This window comes from Leucopleurus acutus (assembly GCF_964270905.1).
Source record: "Leucopleurus acutus genome assembly, chromosome: 3".
NCBI lineage: Eukaryota > Metazoa > Chordata > Mammalia > Artiodactyla > Delphinidae > Leucopleurus > Leucopleurus acutus.
In genome coordinates, this window is record NC_139145.1 from 17618853 (window position 1) to 17646524 (window position 27672).

Genomic DNA, 27672 nt, shown 5'->3' on the forward strand with positions numbered 1-27672 from the left:
CAGCTTCCTAATCTATGGAGCGGAACCTGTGACTGTCTGCAGCCTGGGGCAAGGCTGCGAGGCCTCCAAGAGCTCACCTGTGGGATGTGCTGAATGTACACCTGGCCCAGGGAGGCCTGCCACCCCCACAGGGAGCTGCCAGTCTCAGGCACTCACCAACCACCCTGGTGTTGTAGTAGTCAGGCAGCATGCGTTCACAGAGGGCCACCAGCAGCCAGAATGCCTCCTCCTCGCTGCCATATAGCAGAAGCACTGAGGTGACGATGTTCATGGCCTATGGGCACAGAGACAGGTAGGGGGTGTCATGGAGCTGTCCACCCCCCACCAAGTGGCCTATGCATCCTCTACCAGCAGGCCTGGCAACAACAAACTCTTCCACCCAGCTCTGGGCAATGTGCCAAAAGACAATTTGCAGGAAATCAATTTGACCAAAACGGTCAACCAAGTTCCTCAACTTGGGCTTGCAGGCATTCGGACACCTGAGAAGGCGAGGCCTTCTTCGGGGTGGTGTCTGGTGTCACAGGTGCAGCACGGGGCCAGAAGGATGTGTGAGTGAGCTGCATGCAATGGCCACATGGCTGCAGGGAGGCCATGGCAAAGTAGTGACCATGCACAGCCTGAGCTGATACCAAGGCTTGTAAGAAAAAGCATCAATGGTGGCAAATTATCTTAAAAATGATTTAGAGCCAGCACACTGGTTTTCCATGCACTGGCAATATGTCCTGCAGAACACTGGTCCTACAGAAAAGTGATTTCTCTGAAATCCAGAGGCAGTCATAGGGAAACAGAAAGCCATCTGACCTGGTCATGAAAATGCCCACTAGATTTAAAATCAAATGCCCCTGGAAATGCAAATCAAAACTGCAGTGAGGGGCTTTCCTGGTGGCGTAGTGGTTGAGAGTCCACCTGCTGATGCAGGGGACACGGGTTCATGCCCCGGTCCGGGAAGATCCCACATGCCGCGGAGCGGCTGGGCCCGTGAGCCATGGCTGCTGACCCTGCGCGTCTGAAGCCTGTGCTCCGCAACGGGAGAGGCCACAATAGTGAGAGGCCCGCGTACCGCAAAAAAAAAACTAAAAAAAAAAAACAACTGCAGTGAGATGCCACCTCATACCATTACGATGGCTACTACCAAAAAACCAGAAAATAACCAGTGTTGGTGAGGGTGGCGAGAAACTATAGCCTTTGTGTATTGTGGGTAGGAATGAAGAATGGTGCAGCTCGTGTGGAAAATGCTATGACAACTCTCATAATTCAAAAAATTAAATATATGATCCAGCGATTCCACTTCTGGGTATAATGCCCAAAAGAACTGGGTTTGGATATTGTACACCTATGCTCATAGCAGCACTATTCACAACAGCCAAAATGTGGAAGCAACCCAAGTGGCCATGGATGATGAATGGATAAACAAAACACGGTGTATACATACAATGGAATATTCTTCAGCCTTAAAAAGGAAGGAAATTTTGACACATGCTACAACATAGATGAAACTTGAGAACATTATGCAAATGAAATAAGCTAGTCACAAAAAGACAATACTGTATGATACTTATATGAGGTACTTAGTCAAAATCATAGAGACATAAAAGATAATGGTGGTTGCCAGAGGTAAGCAGGGGAGTTGTTTAATGGGTACAGTTTCCATTTTGCAAGATGAAGAAGAGTTCTGGAGATGGATAGTGGTGATGGTTGTACAATGATATACCTAATGCCACTGAACTGTAAACTTAAAATGATTAAGATGGCAAGTTTTATGTTATGTGTATTTTACCACACACACAAAACAATCAAACGCCTCAGGACCCAGAACAGAAGCACATACGTGGCAAGGGGATAAGGTGAGCGATGAACACTGCTTCTAATTTCATCTTTTCCTGTGATTAGGATCTTCCTGGGGGGGGGAACAGGGCACAGTCACAGGTGTGTGGGGCCATCACTTAGGCCCAGAGCCATGCGGAGGTGCTCCTGTGAGCTTCTGGTGGGAGATGCTGTCTCTGGACCCTGCTAAGCCCCTGTACCTGGCAGTAGCCAATGGTGGGGTTTCGGAAAGCGTAGGCAGTCAGCACCCGGCGGAGTGCAGCGATCCCGAGCTCATTCTGGAAGGCAGGGTGCTCAGGCATGGAGCGGTGGAGGTCTCGCTCGATCTCCTCCGTGGCCAGGCTGTACTTCCCTGTGGACTTCTCCACCAGCTCAGCATAGTAGCCAGGGTGAGTCACCATCTCATTCCAGGCCCCTGTGGAGACACAGCTGGTAGCTGTCTCCCTCTTCCTCCCCTCCCGGGACTTCGAGGGCAACAGGGCAGGGTGGAGACGTCAATGCACTGCAGAAGAGTAGTGGCACTTTGGGGCCAACTAAGAGGTGCCAGGCAGAGTTTCCCTCATGATTGCTTCTGAGAGGAGTCACCCCACCCAAGTTCAAATGGCTGACTTGCCCTCCTGAAACCATCCAAGTGGCCAAGGGTGTGAATGTTGTCAGAGCCTGACCCAAGGAAAGAAGGCCTCAGGAGGCCTGTTTGCCTTCCACTGCTGGTGGGAAGGCACCGCCTCACTGGTTTCTGCTCCCCGGAATGCCCCTCCTGGCACACATGAGCTTCATTACAGCTGAGAGACATGTTCTCGCCCTCTAAAGGCTGGTGGTTCCTGCCTGGCCGACTCAGGAGGCCAACTGGGGGTCATGGAGGCTGAGGCTGTGGGGCCGTGAGGCCAGGGCAGCTCACCAGAGAAGAGGAGCCACAGCTCCCCCCGGAGGCTCTCGGGGATGCCCTTCAGCACCAGCTCCCGCGTCCTGGCGGTGCGGTACATGCACATGCCGCGCCCGTACTCAAAAAAGTGGATGTGCCACGACTCCTCTTTCATCTTCTCCTTGGCCTGGGGGAACAGCAGACAGCGGGGCTGTGAATGCGACCTGAGTGCTGAGGCAGGTGTCAGGCCCTCCACCTCTCCTCCAAGGGCTTGTGGCGAAAATGCCACGAGCCCAGGCTGGGCTGTGCACAGCATCACCCTCGGGCGTCAGGGACACGGGACCCCCTGCAGAGGCCTGAAGCCCATGACCAGCACTTCTGAACAGGTCACTCAGGGTGTCCCTGGGCACTGCACATCGTCACCCAAGGGCCGCAGACTGGCCCTGCCCTTCCCCCTATCTGGCCTGCATGGTGGTGGAGCCCCGAGTCTGGGCTTACCCCCTTGGCTCCCAGGTCCTCCATGGGCGTGTTTCTCTGGAAGAGTTTGAGCAGGCCCTGGGAAGCGGTTGGAGCCTCCTGTGCATGGGACCCCTGGAGGCCACCGAGGGGTGAGGTCGGGCTGGCAGGCTGTTCTGACACCTCCTGAGGAGCTGGGGAAGACTGGGAAATACAACATGGGAAGGAAAGCACTGAGCGAGTGAACTGCCCCACTGCCTGCGGGGTGGCCGTGTGCGAAAGAGCAGGAGGCCATGCTGTGGCTCAGCCCTACATCCTCTCTGGCCAGACACACACCTGTGTTGTCCTCCTTCACCAGGGACAGGTTCTGGTGCTCATCCTGTCAGGCCCTCTCTGTGAGGTCAGGGCCAGGAGAGAAGAAACCGCAAGGAGACAGCTCCACGTGCCCCTTCCTGAACTCTGTGTCCCCTACAAGGGCTTGACTGGCAGCACTCATGGGTGCTCCCTGTGATGCCTTTCTTGCTCCAGCCTCTGGGGTGCAGACCCTGCCGAGCCCTGTAGGGACAGCTGCTGGTGGCGTCTGCCCGGACTGTTCTTGGGTCCCACCATTGTAGCGCTGCCCCATGGGGCCCCTGGACACAGTGATTGGCTCAAGTGGGGAGTGCTGGGAAAGAGCACTGGGGCCCCCACTGGAGCCCAAGCATGGAGGGGAAAGTGGAGCAGAGGCAGGGTGACATCAGGCCTGCTCACCCAGTACGTCCCGAGGCTGACAGCTTGCCTCACCCTTTTCAGACTGACAGAGTCCTAATTGAGGACATGCCTCCTGCGGGTGCCCTCAGTGACAGCTGAGTGAGGGAAGGAGTCCTCTTTCCTCTCCTCCCTCCCTCAGGCTACCTGTCCACTGTACCCTCAAGGGCCCCTCAAAGAAGAAGGGGCCCCCAGGCACTCTGAGGGCTGGTGGCTGTCCGCAAGGCTCCCTCTCTCTGGGCCACTTGCCTGGTGTGTGGTGTGGTCTACAGTGGCCACACATCTCTTGGGCCACACCACCTCTTTCCGGACACTTGTGCAGCTCAAAACCGGGTTCTCCTTAGCAGTCCGCCACACTTGCAACAAGGCTGTGGGGCTTTGGGAGGCGAAAATAAAGACACAGGCCTAGAACTAGGTGTGTGGGGAGGGGGTCCCCACCTGTGGGCCATCTCTAACCATAAACAGGGCTCTGGTAGGGCTGTAGGCCATTCTCCAGTGTAGGAACCTGGGAATCTGCTTTCCCGTTGCACGGACAGCCAAATAGCAAGAGAAATGGATCCTGGGTGGTTCTGGGAACATACTTGGGGGCAATATGGGGCTGGGAGAAGAAAAGGGGGGCATCAAGGACAAAGGTCTAAAAGGAAGCCCTAACATTCAGGGTTCTTCCCCTGGCTTTCTGGAACCTTAGTACCCTTCAGGTACAGTGTGGGTGACACCAGGCAACTGCCCCTGCTTGTGGATTGTGTTCTACCTGCAGGCACCTGACTTCAAGGTGAGCTCACTGCCGTGGGCAATGGCCTGGGCAGGGAGTTTGTTCCCTAGCCCGGGGGTCAGGTGGAACAGAGTCAGTGCCCACTCTGTCTGTCCTCCTCTCAGCTTGCTCCCCAAGTGCCCACCAGCAGGAACAACACCGCTCTTGGGTGGACACTGGTCACTGGCTCCCTTGAATCCACTTCTCCTTCTGCCAGCAGTGGCTTCCAATTTTTTTGGGCGCAACACATCTGTCTCCACTCTTGGACCCACACTTTGTGGAATCCACTGAGGTTTGCGGTGGTGGCCACAAGCTAATTAGCATTTCCCATGCCTGCGGGGACTTCGGGTACTGTGTCGGCCACTCTGCAGGGAATGTCAGGATGAGCCACGGAGGGTGCAGGGGCTGCACCACCATGCTGGTGCCACACACGCCCCGGGGGTGACACTCATCCAGTGGAGACAGCCCAGCTCTGATGATAGGCAGCCAACTGTGTGGACTTCTTGGCTTCGTGGGCCAGTGAGCTCCCCTTCTGCGTGCTCCGGTCTGAGCTGAGTTTCTGCCCTTGTGCCTGTCAGCTCTGATCCCACTGGCTGTGGTCAAGCAGGGGTGCTGGACGCCTCCCCCGAGACTTTCACCCTCTCTGTGTTCCACATGAGAACCTGTACCACAGCTGTGATGGCTTCACAGGGAACACATGCTAAACTCATCAAGCTGTGCTATTTCAATATGTACAGCATATTGTATATCAAATTTACCTCAGTAGAACTGTTTTTAATAAAAAGGAAAAAAAAAAAGAGAACTCTGCTAAGTTCATATCCACAGCCTGCCCCTCTGCCCCTGGCTGGTGTTTTCAAAATGGATTTTAGATCAACTAAAATACATTTTCATGACAAACTGCCCGAATCCAGGGACATGACCCCAGTCCAGACCCCAAGCATCCTGATGCAGAGAGTCTGCTTCTGGCTCGAGGTTCCCTGCAGGAACAAGGACACAGATGGACTTGCAGGCCACAGAGCACTGCAGAGAATCAAAAACCTCAGTGCCGGAAAGGAGACTGACTCGAGGATGTGACCTCAGCAATAACCATCCTTCGTGACAGACAGGTTCCTGGGGTGATGGTGAGCTCACAGACCCATACTGCCTGGGAATCCAGTCTCCCTCTCCTTCCTCTTGGTAACTGTCTCACACATTTTTCCAGTGCAAACCTCCCAAACCATCCATCTTCCTCACTTCCTACTGCCAACTACTGAACTAAGCAAGCAGAAGCAGGAGCAATCTGACAGCCATCCACGGTCACCCCCACCGGCCCACCTTCCCACAACTGTGGCCACGCATGCCAGGCCCAACTCTCCCCCGACTCGAGCCCAAGATCCTACCGCTCTCGCCTCCAGGATCTTCTTCTGTCAACTGGCCCCTCTCCACTGGATTAATTACCATCAGCATAGAATCATGCTGTTGTCCCTACAAGCCCTCCCCGTTCTTCAACTGGGTGGTGCTCACATGTTATGTCCACTTTTGCGAAAGTGCATCAAGTGGTGCACTTAGGATCCATGCACTTTAGAGTATATACGTCACACTCCAATTACAAAGTCACACCCTGAAGGGACCCCTGTGATTCTCAGCTGGCCTTTCTACAAAGTTTCTGGAAAGAGTTGCCTAAACTCACTGTATCCTTTCCCTCTCTTTCCAATTTTTTCTTGAGAAAGTGTCAGAAAATGTATGTTTATGTTCTAACAGTTACCTTTATACTAATGTCTTTATATAGTACCCTGGGTCCCCTCTTTTTAATACACTGGACTCCCTCCTAGGGGCAATACTAAAATTAGCGAGTAGCCCTGATCTTCCCCCTCCACTCCTTTCCCTGCCGACATATAATTGAAAGTGATATACCTTGCTCTTACTTAATAAGGCAGTCAGTGAGCTTATTCTACTTTCCATACCTTCTTTTCTCATGTTTTCATTGTACTCTATGTATTCAGAGCATATAAAATTACACATGACTTGTCACCTTTATCCTTGTTATCTAGTCCTATTTCTACAGCTAGATACATTCAATGCTCCCACCAGACCTTCTGCCAAAGCCTCTTCCGTCATTTCTTGGTTGTCTGAGGTTGTTCACTATTAGATGCCTCAAAAGCTGATAGCTTCTGTGAATTCCTGCATGCTCCTGACGGTCTGTGGTTTTGATACCTGAACATCAGTTTGCCAGACAGAAAATCCTAGGGTCACAGCTTTTTTACTGTATATCTTACAAAATGTTACTCTATTTGTATAAAATTTTGCTATCAAAATGTCTGATGCCTGGGCTTCCCTGGTGGCGCAGTGGTTGAGAGTCTGCCTGCCGACGCAGGGGACACAGGTTCGTGCCCCGGTCTGGGAAGATCCCACATGCCGCGGAGCGGCTGGGCCCGTAAGCCATGGCCGCTGAGCTTGCGCGTCCGGAGCCTGTGCTCTGCAACGGGAGAGGCCACAACAGTGAGAGGCCTGTGTACCGCCAAAAAAAAAAGCCTGATGCCTCTCTGATTTTCATTCCTTCATAAATGACTTGGTCCTTCTTGACTGGTTGCCCCCCCCAAATTTTTTTTTTTTTTCTGTACTTACAGGAGGATGTTGTATGTATGGGGTAGCTGTTTGCACTGTACGGTTGGGGGTCTGTCTTCTGGTGCAGTCTCTCTATGGAGCCCTCCTCCAGGACTTCCTGATCTGTCTCCTCTAGTGTCAGAAGCTTCTCTCTCTTTACTCCTCAGTATTCCTGCCCTGCTCAGTTCCAGCTCTTTTTTCCTCAGGGAGGGCTCTTTCCTTTTGGAAGGGAGTTTTTGTTGGGTGTTTCAGATTTGTCCTAGCATTCTCTGATCTTCCCTTAGCTCGTCAGTGGATTCCCATGTTTTGTGTTGTTGGTTAACTCATCTGTGAGCTGGAGCCTGAGAAATACGCCTGCAGTTTCACCGGTGGTTTCTCTTAGTCACTTGCTGAGGTTTCTGTTCAGTGGGTAGTCTCTTTTGAGGAGGGTGTGTGTGGGGAAGTATTTTTGGTGATTTCTGGATTCCTTGGCTCTTGGGACTGTCAGAACCCTTTTTCTCTTCCCTCCACTACCACAGCACAGCTGCTGATTCTGTATCTGTAGAATAATGCTGCAGTTGGTGGTCTGGCCTCACCTACTTGTAGTCTGGGGTTTGTAAGATACCCTTTCACCTGGCTTTGTTAAAGCTGTTGTCTGTGGGCTTTTATTTTTACTCTTAAAGTTGCTTTGTGCATTTTAATGGAAAATTTGGTAAGGTTTAAAAAGCTACCCCAATAACCAACAGCTTATCCCCGTTGAAGGCCACTCCACCGGGCTTTTCTTCCTGTTCTTCCACTGAACAACTCTTGAAAAGGCCACCGTGACCTCTACTTGCCATCTCCAGTAGTCAATTCTTAGTTCTTATGATACTTGACCTCAGATCCAAACTGAACTCTTGACTGCTCCTTCCAAAACTGCTGTTCCTCATGTCATTAAATGGTGATTCTATTCTCTAAGCTGCTCAGGCCAAAAACTATAGGGTCATCTTTTTGTAAACCCTTCTTTATCCCATACCCTCCATCTAATTCGCCAGTTCTCTCAGATCTACCTTCGAATTATATCCTGTACACTAACACTGAACAATCTGAAAAGGAAATTACGAAAATGATTTTATTTACAATAGCATCAAAAAGAATAAAATACTTAGGGATAAACTTAGCCAAGTAGGTGAAAGACCAGATGCTGTATGCTGGAAACTAGAAAATGCTGATGAAAGAAATTAAAGATGCAAACAAATGGAAAGACATTTTGTGTTCATGGATTGGAAAACTTCATATTGTTAAGATGTTAATATTACCCAAAGTGATCTATAGATTCAGGGCAATTGCTATTAAAATCCCAATGACATTTTTGCAGAAATAAAAAAATCTATCCTAAAATTCAGATGGAATTTCAAGGGACCCCAAATAGCCAAAACAAGCTTGGAAAAAGAACAAAGTTGGAGGTCTCAAATTTCCTGATTTAAAAATTTACTATAAAGCTAGAGTAGTTAAAACAGTATAGTACTGGCGTAAGGATACAGACCAATGGAATAGAATTGAGAGCCCAGAAATAAATCTTGCAATACATACGTTCAACTGATTTTTGACAAGGGTGCCAAGACCATTCAACGGGGAACAGATAGTTTTTTGTACAACAAATGGCATTGGAAAACTGGATATCCACATGTAAAATGATAAGTTTGGACACCTATCTCATACCATTTACAAAATTAACTCAAAATGGATCAAAGACCTAAATGTAAGAGCTAAAACTACAAAATTCTTAGAACGAAACATAGAAGAAAAGCGTATGGCAACTATTTCTTTGATATGACATCAAAAGCACAATAAAAGAAAAATAAATTGGACTACATAAAAATTTAAAACTTATGTACATCAAAGGACACAATCATCCTCAATCAGAATGAGAAGGCAATCCATGGAATGGGGGAAAATATTTACAAATCATGTATCTGATAAGAGGTTAATATCCAGAAGTTCTACAACATGACAACAAAAACAAACAACCCGATTAAAAGAAATAGGCAAAGGACTTGAATAGACATTTCTCCAAAGAAGATATACAAATGGCCAGTAAGATGTGAAAAGATGCCCAATGTCACTAATCACTGGGGAAATGCAAATCAAAACCACAACGAGATACCACTTCATATCCATTAGAATGGTTATTGTAAAAAATAACAGAAAATAACAGTGTTGGAATGGATGGGGAAAAACTGGAACCCTTATGCATTGCTGATAGGAGTGTACAATGGTCTAGACACTGTGGAAGATGTTATGGCAATTCCTCAAAATATTAAACACTGATTTACCATATGACGCAGCAATTCCACTTCTGGGTACATACCCCAAATAACTGAAAGTAGGGTCTGAAGAGATATTTGAACACCCATGTTCATAGCAGCATTATTCACAACAGCCAAAAGGTGACAGTAACTGAAACGTCCATTAAAAGATGACTGGATTGCCCTGAATCTATAGATCACTTTGGGTAATACTAACATCTTAACAATATGAAGTTTTCCAATCCATGAACACAAAATATGGCATATGTATACACACACACACACACACACACACACACACACACACACACACACACTAGTATGTATTCAGCCTTAAAAAGGAAGGAAATTCTGACAGATTCTATAATGAAGATGAACCTTGAGGACATTATGCTAAGTGAAATAAGCCGATCACAAAAGCCGATCACATTACTGTATGACTCCCCTTATATGAGGTACCTGGAGTAGTCAAATTCATAGAGACAGAAAGTAGAACGGTGATTGCTGGGGCCTGGGGGTAGGGGCTTGAGGGTGGGAAATGAGGAGTTAGTACTTAATGAGTACAGAGTCTCAGTTTCCAAGATGAAAAAAGCTTTGGAGATGGATGGTGGTAATGGCTGCATAACAGTGTGAATATACTTGATACTACTGAATTGTATACTTACAAATGGCTAAGATGGTAAATTTTATGTTATATGTATTTTACCACACACACACACACACACACACACATAAGCACACAAATATATATATGTATCCTGAATTTAACCACTTCTCACCAACTCCACTGCTACCACCCTTGACCAAGGCTCTATCATCTTGTGTCCTGAAAACTGTTAGAGCCTTCCAACTCATCTCTGCTTCTATTCTCGTCACTCTCTAGTCCAGCTCTGTTCTAGAGAAATATAATGAGAGCCACACACATAATTTAAAATTTTCTAGTAGCCACATTAAAAAACATAAAAGAAATTGTGAGGTTAACTTTAATAATATATTTTATTTAATATAGTAAAAGTATTATCATTTCAACATGGAATCAATATTAAAAAAATCAAGATATTTTACATTCTCTTTTTCACACTGAATCTTCCACCTCTGGTGTGTAGTTTATGCTTACAGCACATTTCAGTGTGGTTGCCTTTCAAGTGCTCAATAGTCACGTGTGGCTACTGTACTGGGCAGCTACACCTCTATTCCATTCTCAATATGACAGCCATAGCAATTCTACTAAAACATAAACAGACTGTGTCCCTACTCTGGTCAAACTCTCCACTGGCTCCCATCTCACTCAGAGTCAAAGCTAAGTACTCCCAAGGGCCTACGGGCACTACATGACCTGGCTTCCCACTCCCTCTGTAATTTCATTACCTGCACCCTGTCTCCACTCATCTCAGCAGCCTGTGCCAAGCTCAATCCTGCCTCCAGGCCTTAGCACCTGCCATTCCCTCTGCCTCGAATACCCTTTCCCCAGATACCTTAGGGCTGTTCCCTTACTTCCTTCAAGTACCACTTGATCAGAGCCCCCCGCTTCCCCTAGCAATCCTGATCCTTTCACCCTGTTTTATTTTTATCCTTGGCCCTTATTGCCACCTGACATATTGTATGTTTATTTGCTTATGGACAGTCTCTCTCACTAGAATATAAGCTCTAAGAGGGCATGAATTTTGTCTAATCTGCTCTATTCCTAGTGCCTAGAAGAGTTCCTGGCACCTACTGGGAATGCAACAAAATGTGTTGGGTGAACGAAGGGCAGGTGCTTGGAAGGGGCCACTGGGCCAAGCTTACACTGGCTGGTCAGGCCCTGTTATTTGTTGCACTGTGCCTTGAGAAGGCAGCTCAACATTCCTGCTCACATCTCTTTTCATCCAATCCAACCTCACTGTTTCTTGAAATCCCAGATCAAGCCCAACCTCCTCTAAGAAACCTTTCTTAATGTCTCCACTGCACACTGATTCTGCCCACTCCCTTTCCTTCCATTCCTTATCTATTTAATAGTTGACTGAGCATCGATTACAGGGGTGAAAAATTTAAAGGCTTTCATGGGCCAGACCAGGTGGGGTTCTGGGGAGCTGAAGTGTACATGCCACCACTCAGCTCCAATGCCACTCAGTGGGAATGTGGGCCCTGTAATGTCAGGGCCCCTGATTTTTCCAGAGCAGCCAGATATGTGGATTTTTATATGGACTCTTCTAATCATGAAGTGTTTTCACAAATCCAGATTGTTAATAGCACACACATCTTGTCCAAGATACCAAGAAGCAAGGGAGTGATCAAACATGGCCAGGGTGATGTCAAAAGGACTCAGATGTCACCTGAATAAGCTTCCTCTGGTCACAGATGGAATGAGGATAATAACTGTCATGGACTGAAACACATCAAGTTGCTTAAATCTGCAAGTTCATAATTATACTAAAAAGTAAACATAAAGAACTGAATTGGTCATATTTTGAGGATATTTGAAAACCAAATTCATCATTTTAACAACTGGTAAATAAAAAAAAGATTTATTCTGCCTTTTCTATATGAACTGTGCCTCATGGTAACCAAATAGTTGTTGAGGGTAAATTTCTCTATATGGAAATATTCCAGCTAATGAACAGAAGGAATGATAGAATTAGAGTGCCCCCATTTGCAATCCTAATGAGTTACCTAATGAATTATCTAGGCAATGCTTGTCAATGACTGGTAACAGCACATAATCAGGTATTGCATACCTGTTGGTGGAAGTACACAGCACCTCAATCCTGCCTACGAGTGGACCTGCCCCCCACTCCCCAACACAAACAATTGAATCCAAATCTAAGCTGGATCTCATTACTAAACCACCAACTTACAAGAACCAGGGCACAAAAGAATCCGTTAAGCGTTTCCAAGAGATGCAATCAGCAAACACCAGACTGCGAGAAACTCTATAGCACAAATGACCCAATTCCTTCAACAAAATACTGCAAGAAAAGAAAAGAAAAGAAAGAGAGAGAAAGAGAGAAGGAGAGAGAGAGAGAGAGGGAGGAGTAGAAACCTATAGATAAAAAGGGATTATACCAACCCACTGTAACATGTGTATGACCTATGTGTACCTCAATCCAAATGACTAAATTGTAAAAAGAACATGTGCATCTGGGGAAATGTAAATACAAGTTTTTGATGTTAAAGAATTATTGTTAATATTGTTGGTATAGTAAAAAGATTGCAGTAAAAGGTAACCCTGTAAGAAAGATTGATGGGAGAAATCAATCTCCCAACAGGTAAATAAACACAAGCTGGACAGGCCTAAACAGAAGGCTCTCAGTGCAGCAGAGTTCATAAGGGACAGAGATGAGGGTGGCTGGGCCAGGCAGAGAAGGCTTCTTATGTGGAATAGGACTTGAGGCAGGCAGGGGTGACACTCAGGAGGACTGGGGCACGTCTCGGCGTACAGAGAGGGCTGTGACCCTAGGCATCGCGTGTGTGGCCAGGACACCTGAGACTGGGGCTGGGTTAGGTTTTCCACCCTGCACCAAGCGGGGACCCTCCCCACCCAAGGCCCAAGGCAGGTACCACAGGGCTGCCTGGGCTCTTCTCCTGGCCCGGACCCCCACCCCACTGCTCTGAAGGGTCCTCTCACCTCTGGGGCTGAGTCCACAATGCTGGCTTTCCTCCCCGCTCTGCTGTTGCCTGGCGGCTTGGATGGCATTTTCTGGAGGAAGTCAGAGATCCTCTGAACCAAGAAATCGCGGTCTTTCAGGTTGGCAAACAGGAAGGTCATTTTGCTCTTAGTGCTAATGGACAGAGGGCTGGGCAGGACACTGGAGCTATCAGCTTTTTCCACAATGGTCACCTGAGAAGACAAAAACACCATTTGGGGGTCTGTATCTTGGGATGTAAAGCCAGATGGTTTTGTGAAGCTGAGAGCATGGTGGGCTTAGGTCGTCTTCTCTCAGGCATGGGGCAGGGAGTGGACGAGGGGCTCTCCAGGCCTGGCCGATTCATATTCTGACTCTACCGCTTGCTGCTGTGTGAGTTACATGCGTGTCTGAGCCTCATTTTTTCAGCTGTTGATGGGTGTGAACATATCAGCCTTGCAGGACCATCATCAGGATGGTGACACAGAATGTAAAGCCTGAGCCCAGCTGCTGGCCCTGATCAGCTTCCCCAAGATGGACAGTCATGTCCCTGCCCTAAAGCACAGTGAGCAGCCCTGCCTGCAAGCCCTCCTGAGCACTCATTCCCTCAGCACTTCCTGATGTGCGTCCTGGGCCCAGTTCTGACTGTGAGGTGTGTGAACAGAGCAGTACAAGTGTGCAGGGCATAGGATAGGCTTTTAGGGGGCAGGGCCTGCAGCCTGGGGTGGGTACAAACAATGGACATGCAGGCTAATGAACACGGTCACCAGGGCTGGTGGGGGCCACAGGGCAAGCTGGGAGGCCGCTGGGCTGCTTCCTGTTGAAGGCACCTCTGGGGAGGCAGTAACTGAGCTGAGACCCGGTGCAGCCAGACGAAGAGCTAGGGGAGAGGCCAGCAACCACCCTGAGGAGGGGGCTGGACTGGCGTGATGGACAAAGAAAGACCGGAGAAGCTGGGGCAGAGTGAGAAGGGGTGGGCAGTGTGTGTGTATGTGTGTGTGTGTGTGTGTGTGTGTGTGTCTGTGTGTGTCTGTGTGTGTGTGCGCCTGTGTGTGTGTGTCTCTGTGTGTGTGTGTGTGTGTGTGTGTGTGTGTGCGCCTGCATGTCTGTGTGTGGCAACTGGAGATTCTTCTAATCACAGAAGATACCGGAGGATTCTACCCAGGGTGAGCAGATTTTTAAATTATGTTGGCTGCTGTGGAAGGATGGGATCTAAAGGATAGGTCCTCAAGCCTTAGGTGGAGACAAGGTACTGCTGAGGTGAGCCAAGGAGACAGCTTGTCTTAGATGGTGGCTGTAGAGAGGAAGGGACATGCTCTGGAGAGCAAGCTGACAGGACATGCCATGGTCAGGATGTGGGAATGAGGCCAGGTCAGAATCAAGGATGGCTCCCCCTTTCCACCTCAGCAAACGGATGGAAGGGGTGTCACTTCCAGAGGTGAGGATGAGATTTGGGAGTGCAAATTCAAGAGCCCAGTGGACACATGAGTGTGGCTGGCATGAGTGAGGAGCCCCTGTGAAGCCCCCTGGCTAGGATACTGAGGTCAGTGCTGGGCAGGGGCCTTCATCAGGACCAGCTGCAGAGCCCCATCCCAAGAGCTTCCTGGCTCAGCCAGAGCTCTCTGCCATCAGGAATGTCAGGACTCATCAGGAGAAATGGAGCTGGGCCTAACATGACCCTGTAGCCAGCCCCCAGGGCTCAGGGTCAGATCAGTACAGCACCCAGGACAAATCCACAGACCTAGTGCCAAAGGAGAGCGAGGGGTCAGGGGCCAGCTCTGAGTCCCTGAGCCTGGAGCTGTGGCTCCTTTAAGTCCTTTGCCTCTGACTTCCCTTGGGGAAACTGAGGCAGCACACTACCTCACACCTGTTTGCAACAATACCTGCAACTTCAGGGATTTGTACAAAGGCCAGGGAGGTCCCACTGCTCTACATTTTAAATAGAAACAAAATACTGTGTTTTAGCTTATAGCTTAAGAACCTCACTTAAACCTCAATTAAACAGCCAGTATGCCCTGTTGGGCCATGAGGAAAAGGAGGCCTTGGAGGGGTGGATGGCTCTCCCTCACTGTCTACACCTTCACGGCAGCACAGGACAAATGGCCTTGTTTCTACCAGAGTCACTGTGGAAGCCCAAGAAACTGGAGAAAAAATAACTCTGATAGGTGAGAGCTAACCCCACCCTTGACAGGTGACAGTTGACCCCACTCCTGAAAGGGCTGACTTCCGATGACTCTGCTAGAGCCTGAGCCACAGCCAAGGCAGGTGTCAGGAGAGGAACAGTGAGGTGGCCCCTGAGAGTAACATGGGGCTGGGGTGGGATCAGAGTCCTCCAAGCCCAGCCAAAGCAGGGCTTTGCCAAAGTCTAACTGCAAGGCCCAAGGAGGCAGGACTAGGGGACACTCACCTGCAGGAGGCCACTGGGCTCTGACCAGGGAGGTGTGGGTCCTTGTTGAGGTTTTCGTATGTCCCACTGTGAGCTGTGCTGGCAGGCCAAAGCCCACCGTATCTCCTCACCAGGTGAGGTTGATCCCTGAGGGGGCATCCAGTGCACCCACTCCCGCCAGGGCCTGGTACAGGACAGGTGCTCGGGGAGCACATGAACCACCATGTGCCCTCTGTACTTACATCACTAAATCCTGAGGGGCTTCCTGGGCTGGGGACCTGGCCACGTGCCCTGGTAAGAGAGGGAAGAGCTGGCAAGGACCTAGGGCTCACCTCCCGCAGGGGTATGATGAGGTGGCAAGCATCCTCTTCCTTGCTGGCAAAGCAGATGTAGTTGCTGGAGATAAACATCTGGCCAGGGATGTGCAGCTTGTTGAATGGGGTCCACAGGGTGCAGCCTGTGTGGCCGTCCAGGCGCTCGTCCCCGGGCAGCCGGAACGTGGCACAGTAGCACTCGTTCTTGGCTCGAGCGTCCAGGTCTCTGGTGAAACCAAGGTGGGGGAGATAGAAAAGCAGACAAGAGTTGGGGCTAGCACACTCACAAGGCGGCCTCATGCCCTCGGTTTCCACGTTGGACTCAGGCTCGTGGGGGTCCTCCTGTGAGCAAGTTGTGCCCAGGGATCTCAGAGTTCAATAACACATGCACACTGAATGGTCAAGTAGTAAAATGTGGACATCCGTATGACCAGCAGAGGAGTGGTCAACAAACAGCATGCTCGGTACTGAGGGTGGGTGGTGCCCAGAGGGGGCCTGCACCCGCCCTGCCGCTTCTCACTAGGAAGACCAGCCCCACCTAGAAACTCAGACAAGGCCTCCCGACAGGCAGGTGTGGAGTCAAGACTAAAACACAGGGTGCTGGGATTTCCCCAGCGGTCCAGTGGTTAAGACTCCATGCTTCCACTGCAGGGGGCATGGGTTCGATCCCTGGTAGGGGAACTAAGATTCCACATGTCACGTGGTGCAGCCAAAAGAAAAAAACACAGGGTGCTGTTGCTTAACGGAAATGCACACTTGCCAGTCCGATGGCTGTGTGAGGCAGGGGCCCGGTAGCCTGTTCCTCGCCCCCGCGGTGGCCCTGTCCTCGTAAACATCTCTCTCTTCCCAGCCCCATGGGGGCCGCTAGCAGCCTGAGCTCGGCCTGGCAGGCACACCTCGATGGACAATGCCAGAGACTATCAAGTCCGGCCCTACTCATTTTCTTTCTGGAAGGTTCTGAAAGCCACCGTGTCACTTGCATCAGGAAAGTAATATCCTTGGACAGCATTCTGGTCCTGAAGGTGCACCCAAGAGTCTGGGCCTAGGCCACAGTCTCTGCACACACAGGTGTGAATCTGGCTGTGGGCCCCAGGGGCTCAGGGAATATCTGAGCTCCTGGCTGGCCTACAGGTTTCCCCTAAGCTGCAACGGAAGAGCGAGAACAGAGTGCTCTGGAGGGGCCAGCCCTAGTGAATCGTTCCTCTGTCTACCAATTCCCACAGACAGGGTGGCAGAGACCTCAGACCTGTGCAGGGCTGTCTCCTGGGGCCTGGGGTCAGGGCCCAGGGGTCCTGAGAAGAGCTGTAAATCATGGCGGGATGGAGGCGGTGTACCCTGAGCTGGGATTCTGAAGCCTTCCTGAAGAGGCCTCTGGGGATGCCCTGGCTGACGTGGTGGGGTGCCTGTGCTGGGCTCCACTGCTCACTTAGAGCTAAGGCACTGGGGTCTGGGGCAAGCTGCTCTACCTCCCTGTGCCTCAGCTTCCTGTCTGAGACCAAGGAGCCTGTGAGAGCCTCCCCACTCCAGGGCTTTGAGAAGTAATACACGAAGAACTCCCTCCACGTCAGCGTCAGCGGTAGGTTTTTCAGGACGACGCCTCTGTGAATCTCCTGGTGCCCTCCCCACTATCGAAAACCACCCCTTCACCTGGCCCCCTTTACATGCAGGGAGGCTGTGAAGGGTGAGGAGGGCAGGTCCCTGCTGGGGGTGGGGGAGGCACAACGCACCGCTTCAGAGCCGAGATGTTGCTGTGCGGCCGGGGGGGCCTGGGCAGTGCTTTGTCTTCCAGGAAGCCCTCGCTGTCCAGTAGCTGCCGCATGGCAAGGTTGGCCAGCTGCTCCATGAGCTTGAAGGTCTCGCTGATGTTGAGGAACATGGAGAAGAAGAGCTCCTGGTCCCGGGTGTCCACACGGATGCTCTCAGGGAAGAGCAGCGTGGCATTCTTCTCCAGCCGTGTGACGTCCACCCACTGCACCACCAGGCTCACTGGACACCAGAGGGGACAGACACACCATCAGGTCAAACCAGCTGGAGGGCTGGGCAGGCAGGCTCCTGACTCCTGCCTGGCCTTGGAACCCATGTGGGGGAGCGGGCAGCATCTACTGCCTGCCCGTTCCCCACCCCCAGGCCCCATGCCTGAGCCTAGCTATGCTGGGACACCAGCTCCACGAGGAGGGACTGGGCCATCCTGGGCCAACCCAGTGCCCAGCCCCGAGAATCTCCTGGGTTTGCCCACCAAATGGCTAAAGGATGAGATGAATGAACAAACAGAGGTGAGCTAGCTGAGACCCTGGACTTGAGAAGCCCCACCTAGTGGGAGTGCACTGATGTGGGAACAAGTCACAACATGGTGTGACCAGCACAGAGAGGATGCTGGCCCCTGCCTGATGAGAAGATGCAAAGGTGGGAGAAAGGCAGGGGAGGTTGTGACAGGTGTGTGTGCATAGCTGGGAGCCGGCCTTGCTGGGCCCAGGAAAGGCCACACTGAGAGCAGCTAAAGCCCTGGGGGCTCTTTCTGGGGGCGACATGCAGCAGAGTTCACTGGCTGGGAGTCTGCCTTTTGTCCTAAGGCCAGGGCTTCCTGTGGGGAGGGACCTGCAGCAGGTGGCTGCAGGGGCACACGTCCAAGGCACCATGTAACCTGGAGCTGCTCAGGGATGATGGGTGCCCGGCACTCTACTTGAAAGAGGGGAGGCCCTGTGCAGAAAGTCACTACGTGAAGAACTGTGCTAGTTGATGTATACATGACAGGAGCCCCCAAGAGCCCGGTGATGCCCGGTTCAAGTCTGGAGTTCTGGTCATGGGCCACTAGGTTCTGGGGAGACTCTCTGGTGGGTATGTGGGGACAGAATATCCGGGGGCCGAGGAGGGACAGCCCTCAGGAACTTCGACAGTCTGGGGAGGCGGTACACTTTATAGAGGCGAGGTCGAGGGTGAGGGCAGAGGAGGATGCCCTGAGGATGACAGGGCCAGCTGGGGGACTGGGGCTAGGGGGGACACAGGGGGCACTCCTGCTGCCTGCACTCACCCTCCTTGCCCAGCAGGAAGGAGTAGAAGCACAGGTGGTTGACGGTCAGGTAGAGCCAGCCCTGCCGGGGCACGCGGCCCTTCCAGTAGCTGCAGGAGTAGTAGTTGACCAGCTTCTCTACCTCGGGCATCCCAAACTGCTTCCGCATTTTCAGCTCGGCCTCCTTGAATTTCCCAGGGTCCTCATCTCCCTGGGGCTGCAGGTTCTTGTTCTCTTCTGCGATGATGCCCTGTAGGAGGACAAGGGGACTGGTTCCCGCAGGGAACTCAAGTGGTGGGACCCAGGACTCTTGGTCGCTGGCCCAAGGGCCACAAGCAGGTAGGCCTGTCGTCTGCTCTGGCCAGACAGGTGCTGGGCAATTTCCCCTAACTCCCTGAGCTATTATCTCTACTGGATCAGAGAAGGGAATTTTTAAATTTACATTTTAGCTATTTTAATGTAAATATCTGAAAAATATAATACATAAACATGGTAAAAAAATGCAAGTAGTAAAAAAGTGTGTTCAGTGAGAAGGGAGTCTCCATCTCCTCTGCTGTTGTAGCCACTTTGTTGGTTTCCTCCCAGACAGGCTGGCACTGATGCACCTGTAAGCAAATACATGCAATCTGCTCTTTCCCCTCTTTCTTTGCCCAAATGGGAACTTGCTGTGGCACTGTTCTGTGACGTGCATTTCTTGTGACAATGTCTTGGAGGATCTTCTGTACTTGATACTCCCCCCCCCACATACCACGGGGCTCCTGCCTCTTGCCCCCGCTCAAGGCCCACAGACCAGCTACAGGACCCACCCAGCTCAGGACCTACCCAGTTCAGGGTCCAGAGATCAGCCACAGGGCCAACCAACTCAGGGCATATCTATGCTGTATCCCACCAGCATCTTCACTGGGCTCAGGGTGCCCAGAGACATCACCCTGGGCCACAAAGCCAACCCCAAACCTCCTGGGGTAAAACAGGTTCTTAGTGCATGTGGCTCAAAATGTACATGCAGATTTTCCAGGAGAATGATGACTTGATAAGCTAAAGTAATTCAAGGCAACTGCTGTGGGCCAGATTGCTGTTTCTGCTGAGCCTCCTGGCAGCCTCGAATTCCTGTAACCATGAGCAGGGAGAACAGCCAGGAGTTTGGGTGAAGACCCAAAGGTAAGATGTACCTCCATCTCAGTATAGCCAGTACCACTGTAGCTGCAACTCCAACCTCTTCTCTCTCTCAAGCTGCCTCTGGTGCCTCCCCAGAACACTACTGCAGGAACTAGCTCTATGTCTGGGAAAGAGGCTCTGGCAAAGCACCCTTCTTGTTACTAAGGCCCTGCCCTTGTCTTCTGCTTCCCTCAAATGCACCTACTGGGAGGTTGGGGAAGGGGCCCCACCAGTGGAAAGGTGGGCCCCAGACAGCCTGTGGGCCATCACGGCACCCTGTCCCTCAGGCCACCTTCCTGGGTCTCAGTTGGCAGTCCCCTTTCCCCACTCCTTCAGCTGCACCTGGGAGACCCCCAAGCAGGGAGCAGAGGGGCTGACACTCTGCTTTGCATTTTCCTCTGCATTGTCCGCTGGCCTCTACTCAGGAGTAATGGTCCTCACCAATGGGAATGAACGGCCTGGCCCACAGGACTGGGATTTTGTTTGTTTGCTGATACAAGTGGACTGTAAAAATCACTGGGCAGATTTTAAATTACTGATTCAATTTCTTTAATAGTTTTAAGCATATTCAAGTTTGCTATTTCTTTGTGAGTCTCAGTTTAAGTTCTATTATGTGGTAGACCAAATAATAGCCCCCCCCAAAGATGTTTACATCCCAATCCCCAGAAGGGTTGAGAGACTGACTGGTTGACTAAAGAGGCCATGCTGCTGGCATTCAAGAGAAAGGTAAGGGCCAAGAATCACAGATACGAAGCTCCTGAAAGCTGGAAAAGGCAAGGAAACAGATTCTCCCCTTAGAGCCTCCAGGAGTCAGCCTTGCCAATTCCTTGATTTTAGCCTGTGAGATTCATTTCAGACTTCTGACCTCCAGAACTGGAAGAAAAGGAACTTGTGTTGTTTTAAACCACTAAGTTTATGGTAACTTGTTACAGTAGCAACTGGAAACTAAAACATATTATTTTAAGAGTGTCCATCTTGTCTCACTTCTTACAATTTATGGGCTTAAAGCTGTTTATGGCATTCTCTTTCTCTCTCTTTTTTTTAAGATTTTTTTGATGTGGACCATTTTTAAAGTCTTTATTGAATTTGTTACAATATTGCTTCTGTTTTATGTTTTGGTTTTGTGGCCACAAGGCATGTGGGATCTTAGCTCCTGGACCAGGGATCGAACCCACACCCACTGCATTGGAAGGTGAAGTCTTAACCACTGGACCACCAGGGAAGTCCCCTTACTCTCTTTTTTCTTAACCCTGCTTTTATTTATTTATTTTTTTAATTTTTATTTTAAAATTTTACTTATTTTTGGCTGCACTGGGTCTTCGTTGCTGCACGTGGGCTTTCTCTAGTCGTGGCGAGCGGGGGCTACTCTCTTTGTTGCGGTGCGCAGGCTTCTCATTGCAGTGGCTTCTCTTGTTGCAGAGCACGGGCTCTAGGCGCACGGGCTTCAGTATTGTGGCATGTGGGCTCAGTAGTTGAGGCTCATGTGCTCTAGAGCACAGGCTCAGTAGTTGTGGCACACAGGCTTAGCTGCTCCGCAGCAGGTGGGATCATTCCAGACCAGGGCTTGAACCCGTGTCCCCTGCACTGTCAGGTGGATTCTTAACCACTGTGCCACCAGGGAAGCCCCTAACTTTGCGTTTTAAATAGATGCTATCATATTTCATACCCAACATTACTTATTTGAGGTTTCTCTCTTTTGTCCTGGATCACTTTTGCCACAGGTTTGTTTATATTTTACATCTGTTTTTGGACCTGTTGCTCTTCTGTATCATTCCTTTATTTTCTAAGGAATTAACTTCTTCCCTTTGTTACAGGCATACCCTGAAGATATTGCAGGTTTGGTTCTGAACCATAGCAATAAAGCAAATGTCACACTAAAGCAAGTCACACAAATTTTTTGGTTTCCCAGTGCATATAGAACTTAAGTCTACTCTATACTGTGGTATACTAAATACGCAATAGTGTTATGTCTAAAAAAATAAGGTACCTATCTTAATTAAAAAATACTTTATTGCTAAATAATGCTAACTATAATCTGAGTCTTCAGCGAATAGTATTTTTTTGTGATAACTATATTTCCTTCTTTCTAATTTCCTTGTTTCTCTGGCGTTCTAACGTACTGAATTGGACACCTGGCTCATTAATTTCCACCCTTTCTTCTTTTCCTCACATTATAAAACAGAAAATGTAAGGCTTTAAATTTCCTCCTGTGTCCTGCTTTTGCTACATCTCACAAATTCTGATAAACAGTAGTATTTCCATAATTGCCCAGTTCTCAGTTTTTTTGTTTTTTTTTTTTGTGGCCTCGCATCTTACAGGATCTTAGTTCCCTGACCAGGGATTCAACCTGGGCCCCAGCAGTGAAAGTGCCAAGTCCTAACCACTGGATGGCCTGGGGATTCCCTCAATATTTTCTAATTTCCATTTTTTCCTTTGACTCATCTAGAACTTTATTCTGTTCCGTTGGTTAGTTTGTTTGGGCCTGGCATAAGGGAAACATTCCATAATGTTGCTGTTATTATTATTATTGCCCAGCTGGCTCATTAGGAGAGTGAAGACTTGCCTCTGCTCTCTTTGTCTATTTTCCTGGAACTAGAAAGGCAACACAGGTCCCACCCTGAACCCCAAGGTACACAGAGAACTGCTGAGGAACTCTTGGTGCCATCTGCCCAGGTCTAGGAGGTTCTGGTATAATGAAGTCACAAGGGCTTGCCCAAAGTAAGTTTGCATCATGAAACTTTGACCTGGTAACACCTCTCTGAGGAATCTAATCCAAGGCAATAATCCAACAGAAAGAAAAAGACACACACACACACACACACACACACACAGATAACTCAGATAAATGCTCATTATGTAATTATTCACTAAAGAGGAAACAATCTAAACATCACTGTGATGTTTTCACACATTGCTACAATCTTCATAATTATTTTGCTAGCTGTAAAATATTCCACTAAGAATACCACATATGACTGACCAAGTCCCCTGAATATACAGTACTCAGCACAGTACTCATAAAGAAAATACTCAATAAATGCTATGTTAGCAAGTATGAGCCCTCTCAATTTGCAGAGGAAAGAACAGCTGCTTCCCCTCTTACCGTGGGACTGGGAGGCATTGTTTCCAGCCTTTTTGCTAACAGTGTTGCAGGGAACATCCTGATACATACGTCATTCTGGACATATGAATACACTGTAGGGTAAATTCCAAGGAATGGACTTGCTGGGTCAAAGTGTCTGTGCATTTTGAAGTAATGTTAGTTTTATAATAGAAATATACCTAAAATTATCCTGTCATTTCCAACTTCTTCCTCTGTTGGCCAAGGAACTGGCTATCAGAGTTGTGTATCTGCATATTTGCTCTGAGGCCCTTTGCAGGGAATGGAAACTCCCAGCTAAGCTTAAACTCCGGTGGCTGGCCAGTAGATGGGGCCTGCATACAATGAGTTCAACTGCCCCTTTCAACACTAAAAGAAGATCAGCCCCTTCGTTTCCATCTCTGTTTAATGGGGGAAAGAACTACACGGTGTTCTCTGAAAGTTATAGAAGATGACAAAGGTGAACACTGGTAGCCCAGAGAAGAGAGTGAGAACCAGTAGTGGAAAGTGAATCTTACGTGTATCTTGCCCTTGACGAAGGTGGTGATGTCTTCCTCAGTGTCAAAGATGGACAGTGTCTGGAGTAAGTTATTTTCCAGCCATTCCCAGTGTTTTGTGATCTCTTTGCGGGAAGAACCTAGGAGAGGTTTGGTGGCATAAAGAAAAGGAAAATCATAAAATCACCAGGCCTTAAATATAAACTCAAGAGAGATTAAAATGGCTGACCTAATTTGCTATACCAAAGTGACTACAACCTTTGAGCTGCTTACTCTTTCCTTCTTCATGTATATGACAAAAGTCATAAATGGTCCTGATAAAAACACAAAATAAAAATATTCCAATAGAATTACAGAGTCATGAGGAAAATAAAGCCTCAACTTCCCTCTAATGCCCAGAGTAAGAGTGACTGCTAGTTTCCTCTGTGCCCTACCAGAAATAGTCTATACATTTGCAGGTTTGCTTACTTACTTTTCTTCGAGATAAAAGGACTTAATGTGGTCTTCCATGTACAGCTGATTAGCCAGACACAGTCAGACTTGGTATAGGTGACTGTGGCTCTCCTGAGAATGCAGGCATCCACAGATGGCAGCTGGAGCTTCCTGTAGGACTCCAGGCCCCTGGCTGGCTGGTCTCCTGCTGGGCCAGAGGTGCTCATCCCTCTCTCTGAAGCCAGATGTCCCACCCAGGTCTTTGCCTCCTCCTCCTCATCCCAGTTCACATCCCAACCTGGATCCCGTCTCTTCCAGGAACCCCTGTCTGACCTTTCAGTGTCTGGCTGGCCCCCAGTTTCTGCCCCACCTAGGAGGGGGTCCCTGCCCTCCTCAGGGAGGGGTTCTTGTGGGCACTGTAGGCCCAGTGGAAATGGGAGAACTCAGAGAGGCGGCCCACTGCCACTCCCAAAGAGTGAGGCAGCTGTTTTCTCTGCCTCCATCAGGGAATTGGGAAAAGGGGTCCCAGGAGGAAAATTGAAGGGATGAGGGAAGTCCCTTCCAGGCCTGGCTTCCCCTGCCCCTCTGGCACCCCACTTTTTGGGGTTTTTCATGTGTCTGGCATGGGGTTTTTGCACTTAAGAACTCTTCTCTGAATGAATTAACACAAGAATAAGAAAAAGAGTGAAGGCTCTGCTTCCTTTTCAGCAGCTGAGGGTGGGACAGTCTGTGGACTGTAAGCACCCAGAAGGCCCAGTTGCTTCTGTGACCACGGCAGGCCCACACACTCGGCATGGAGGGAGTGTTAGCAAAGACGTGAGTCCGACATGACTGTGGACCACAGACGTTTTTTGCTGGGCGCCTGATCCCTGGTCACCCCATCCTTCACTACCTGGCTACAACTTTTCCATCAGCTGAAGACTCAGCTCTGACCCCGCCCTGGCCAGGCTGAGTTGGTCCCTGTCATCTCCTCTGGCCCAGGCATCTGCTCATTGCTCTGTCACATGTCACAGTCCAGCCTGACTTGGTTAGGGTTGATTTGTTTGTTTCTTTACATTTACCCAAGAGGCTCACCACCCTAACAAGCAATTCCACAGAAAGACCTTCTCCCATGGTCTGTGGGAGGATGCCCATGTGAAAATGATTAAACCCAGAATCATACAACAGTGATAATCATAACAATAGGTAACTATAAATAGAAATTACCTCTGGAAGTTCCTAAATCATCCATAAATTATTTTTTTTTCATTTTTCTTTGTATATCTATTATGGCCTCCTTTCCCTAGTGCACAGAGGCCAAGGTCTAGTTGTTACGTGAAGTGAGTTCTTTCTTTCTTGCTCTTTTTGCTAAGAACCCACATTTGAATTTGGAAGTTGAGTTTGCATGTGATGCAACCCTCTTACACACATGTTCCCGGCAGCCTAAAACAGAGGAATTTTGTCCACAATGCCTGTGTGGATCTGTCTGCACTTTAATTATAAATATTTACATATATTCACTTAAAAGAATTATTAGTTAAAAGCAACTCAATCTTCATTTAGCACTAAGTAAACACTGAAACTATGCCATCTCTATGCTAGGTACTGGGAATAAAAAATATAATAGCTAATTAAATTATTAAGTGCTATTTCTGTTTTCCAGAACTTTTTATGGATTATCTTATTTGATTCTTAGAGCACCTTGGAGACAGGTACAGTTATTTTCATTTTATAGGATGAAGCTGAGGCACAGAGAGGTTGAGTATGTTGCCCAAGGTCACCTAGCTGGGAAGTGACCACACCATAACGCTAATCCAGGCTGCCCAGCTGCAGAACCTGCCCACACCCTCAAGGAATTGCTGGCCTAGTGGGAGAGCCAGTGAGCCTTCAATGCAAAAGTGCTGGTGGAGACACGGCAAGTCTAGAGGAGGGAGAAGGGTAGGTACATGAGTCCGGGGAATCTGGGAAGGTTTTCCATTGGATGTGACATCTGCGTAGGTACTCAACAGAGCAGGAGGAAGTAAAGTAGACATGGGGCGACGCTGTAGGTACACCAGCCAGGACAGGTACAGTTAAGAACTTCAGGCCCTGCAAGTGTCTTGTCTGGCCGAAGGCCAGGTGTGAGCTGGTGGGGGGAGGAAGACAGAAATGGAGGCAGGCAGACCCTGAAAAGTCCTTTAATGGCAGTCTAAGGAGTGGAGATTCAGTGGCAGGTGTCAGTAGGTGTCTGCTTTTGGAGAGCTGAAGAGAGGTGGTGGGTAAAAACAGAGAGGCATGAGCAGATGAGCACAGGGCCCTGACCAGGGCAGGGGCTCCACAGTACATCTGGGTCCCTCCCCAGCAGCAGGCCCTGATGCCACCAATGGGGTTCCCACAAGGCCCCACGGAGTAGCCATACTCCTCTCTCCCCACAGAGAGGCTGCTCTCACTACCACTGCCCTTCTCCTGAGAAGGAACACCTTGAGACAAAGATGAACATCTCAAGGGCCCATTTTAGAGTGAAGCATCTCATCTTAGCTCAGGCACACACCAACTGCCCTGGGCCCTACCACATAGGAAGCCTCTCTCCTGCCAGTGCCCCACTCTGGGCACCTGGGTGCCTTCACCCCTTGACCTCTCCCCCCACCCCCCCCAAGCTGGAGTCCAGCTGTGAACACTCCCATCACTTCTCAGGTCTCCAAGGAAAACCACTATCCTGGGGGACAGTGACACTGTGGCTTCTAGCAGAGAGAGATATTCAGCACAGTGGACATGAACAGGTGCTCTGGGTCTGATCTGTGGTTCTGTGTGACTTTGGGAGGGTTACTTAACCCCTCTGGGCCACAGTTTCCTCATCTTCAAAATGGGGAAAATCAAAGTTCCACCTTCTGGAGTTGTTGGGAGGTTCACATGTCTGGCATGCAGGAAGTGCTGTCTGAGTGCCAGCTATGACTGCTGTTTTATCCCAGGGACCTCAGCCAGGCTGAAAGGGGACTTCCTCCTGGACTCTTGGGAGGGTGGGTGTGTCCTCCGAGAAGGACAACTACCAGCGATTCTCGTTATTCACAGTGGTTATGTTCTACAAAGTCTTCTGGAACACTGAATTTGCCAGTACTGCTCCCAGGGGAGCTACAGGGCTAAGTTCATGCGAGCCTCTGGTCACAACATTTTCACCAACCGATCAATACACTACTTTGTCTTATATGTCTTTCTGCTTAAAGACACCTCATTTAATATATATTTTTAATACCCTAGCATTGAACTGACAGCCAGAAGCACTGTAACTCATGCCTGAAGGAAGCTCATCTAACTTGTATTTTCTCCATAAGGCACATCACAGCTTCCCGCGCTTAAAAACACCACACAGCACTTCAGCATTATACCTGGGGCCATTTTAAACAGCAAAGTCACCAACAGATAACACAAAATGTGAGAAGCATGGTGCTTAAACTTCTAAAAGGAGACATGTTTATGGTTTGAGAGCTGAAGCAAGAAGGCAGAAGGATGCCTTGTTCCACCTCAGCTGGGAACCTGTGTGTCTGGTGACTCAAATTTTTCATTGCTCTGCAGACACACATTTCCACAGATGTCCACAAATGACCCCAAAAGTACCACAAGTATTGATTTTGGGGTTTATAGATAACTTTTAGTGAGTAGGTGAATTAAAAAAAATGTAGTCCATGAATACTGATAAGCTGTATCCGCCTTGAGAAAAGGTTAGCAGGAGAACA

General features: G+C 49.3%; 1 protein-coding gene across 4 annotated transcripts in view; it reads right to left on the reverse strand.

The window, feature by feature from the left end:
• Window positions 1-27672, reverse strand: part of TBC1D9B (TBC1 domain family member 9B) — a 44086-nt gene that overhangs the window by 12862 nt on the left and 3552 nt on the right. For 3 of the 4 annotated variants that reach the window (XM_082835446.1, XM_082835447.1, XM_082835445.1), the window contains exons 3-11: window positions 23573-23691; window positions 18821-19049; window positions 17520-17778; window positions 15811-16018; window positions 13095-13307; window positions 3185-3346; window positions 2723-2873; window positions 2025-2239; window positions 157-274 (exon numbers count right to left, since the gene is read on the reverse strand). In XM_082835446.1, the coding sequence (XP_082691572.1) occupies window positions 157-274; window positions 2025-2239; window positions 2723-2873; window positions 3185-3346; window positions 13095-13307; window positions 15811-16018; window positions 17520-17778; window positions 18821-19049; window positions 23573-23691 (1674 nt within the window). The remainder of the gene's footprint in view (window positions 1-156; window positions 275-2024; window positions 2240-2722; window positions 2874-3184; window positions 3347-13094; window positions 13308-15810; window positions 16019-17519; window positions 17779-18820; window positions 19050-23572; window positions 23692-27672) is intronic. The other variant, XM_082835448.1, reaches the window with a different exon arrangement.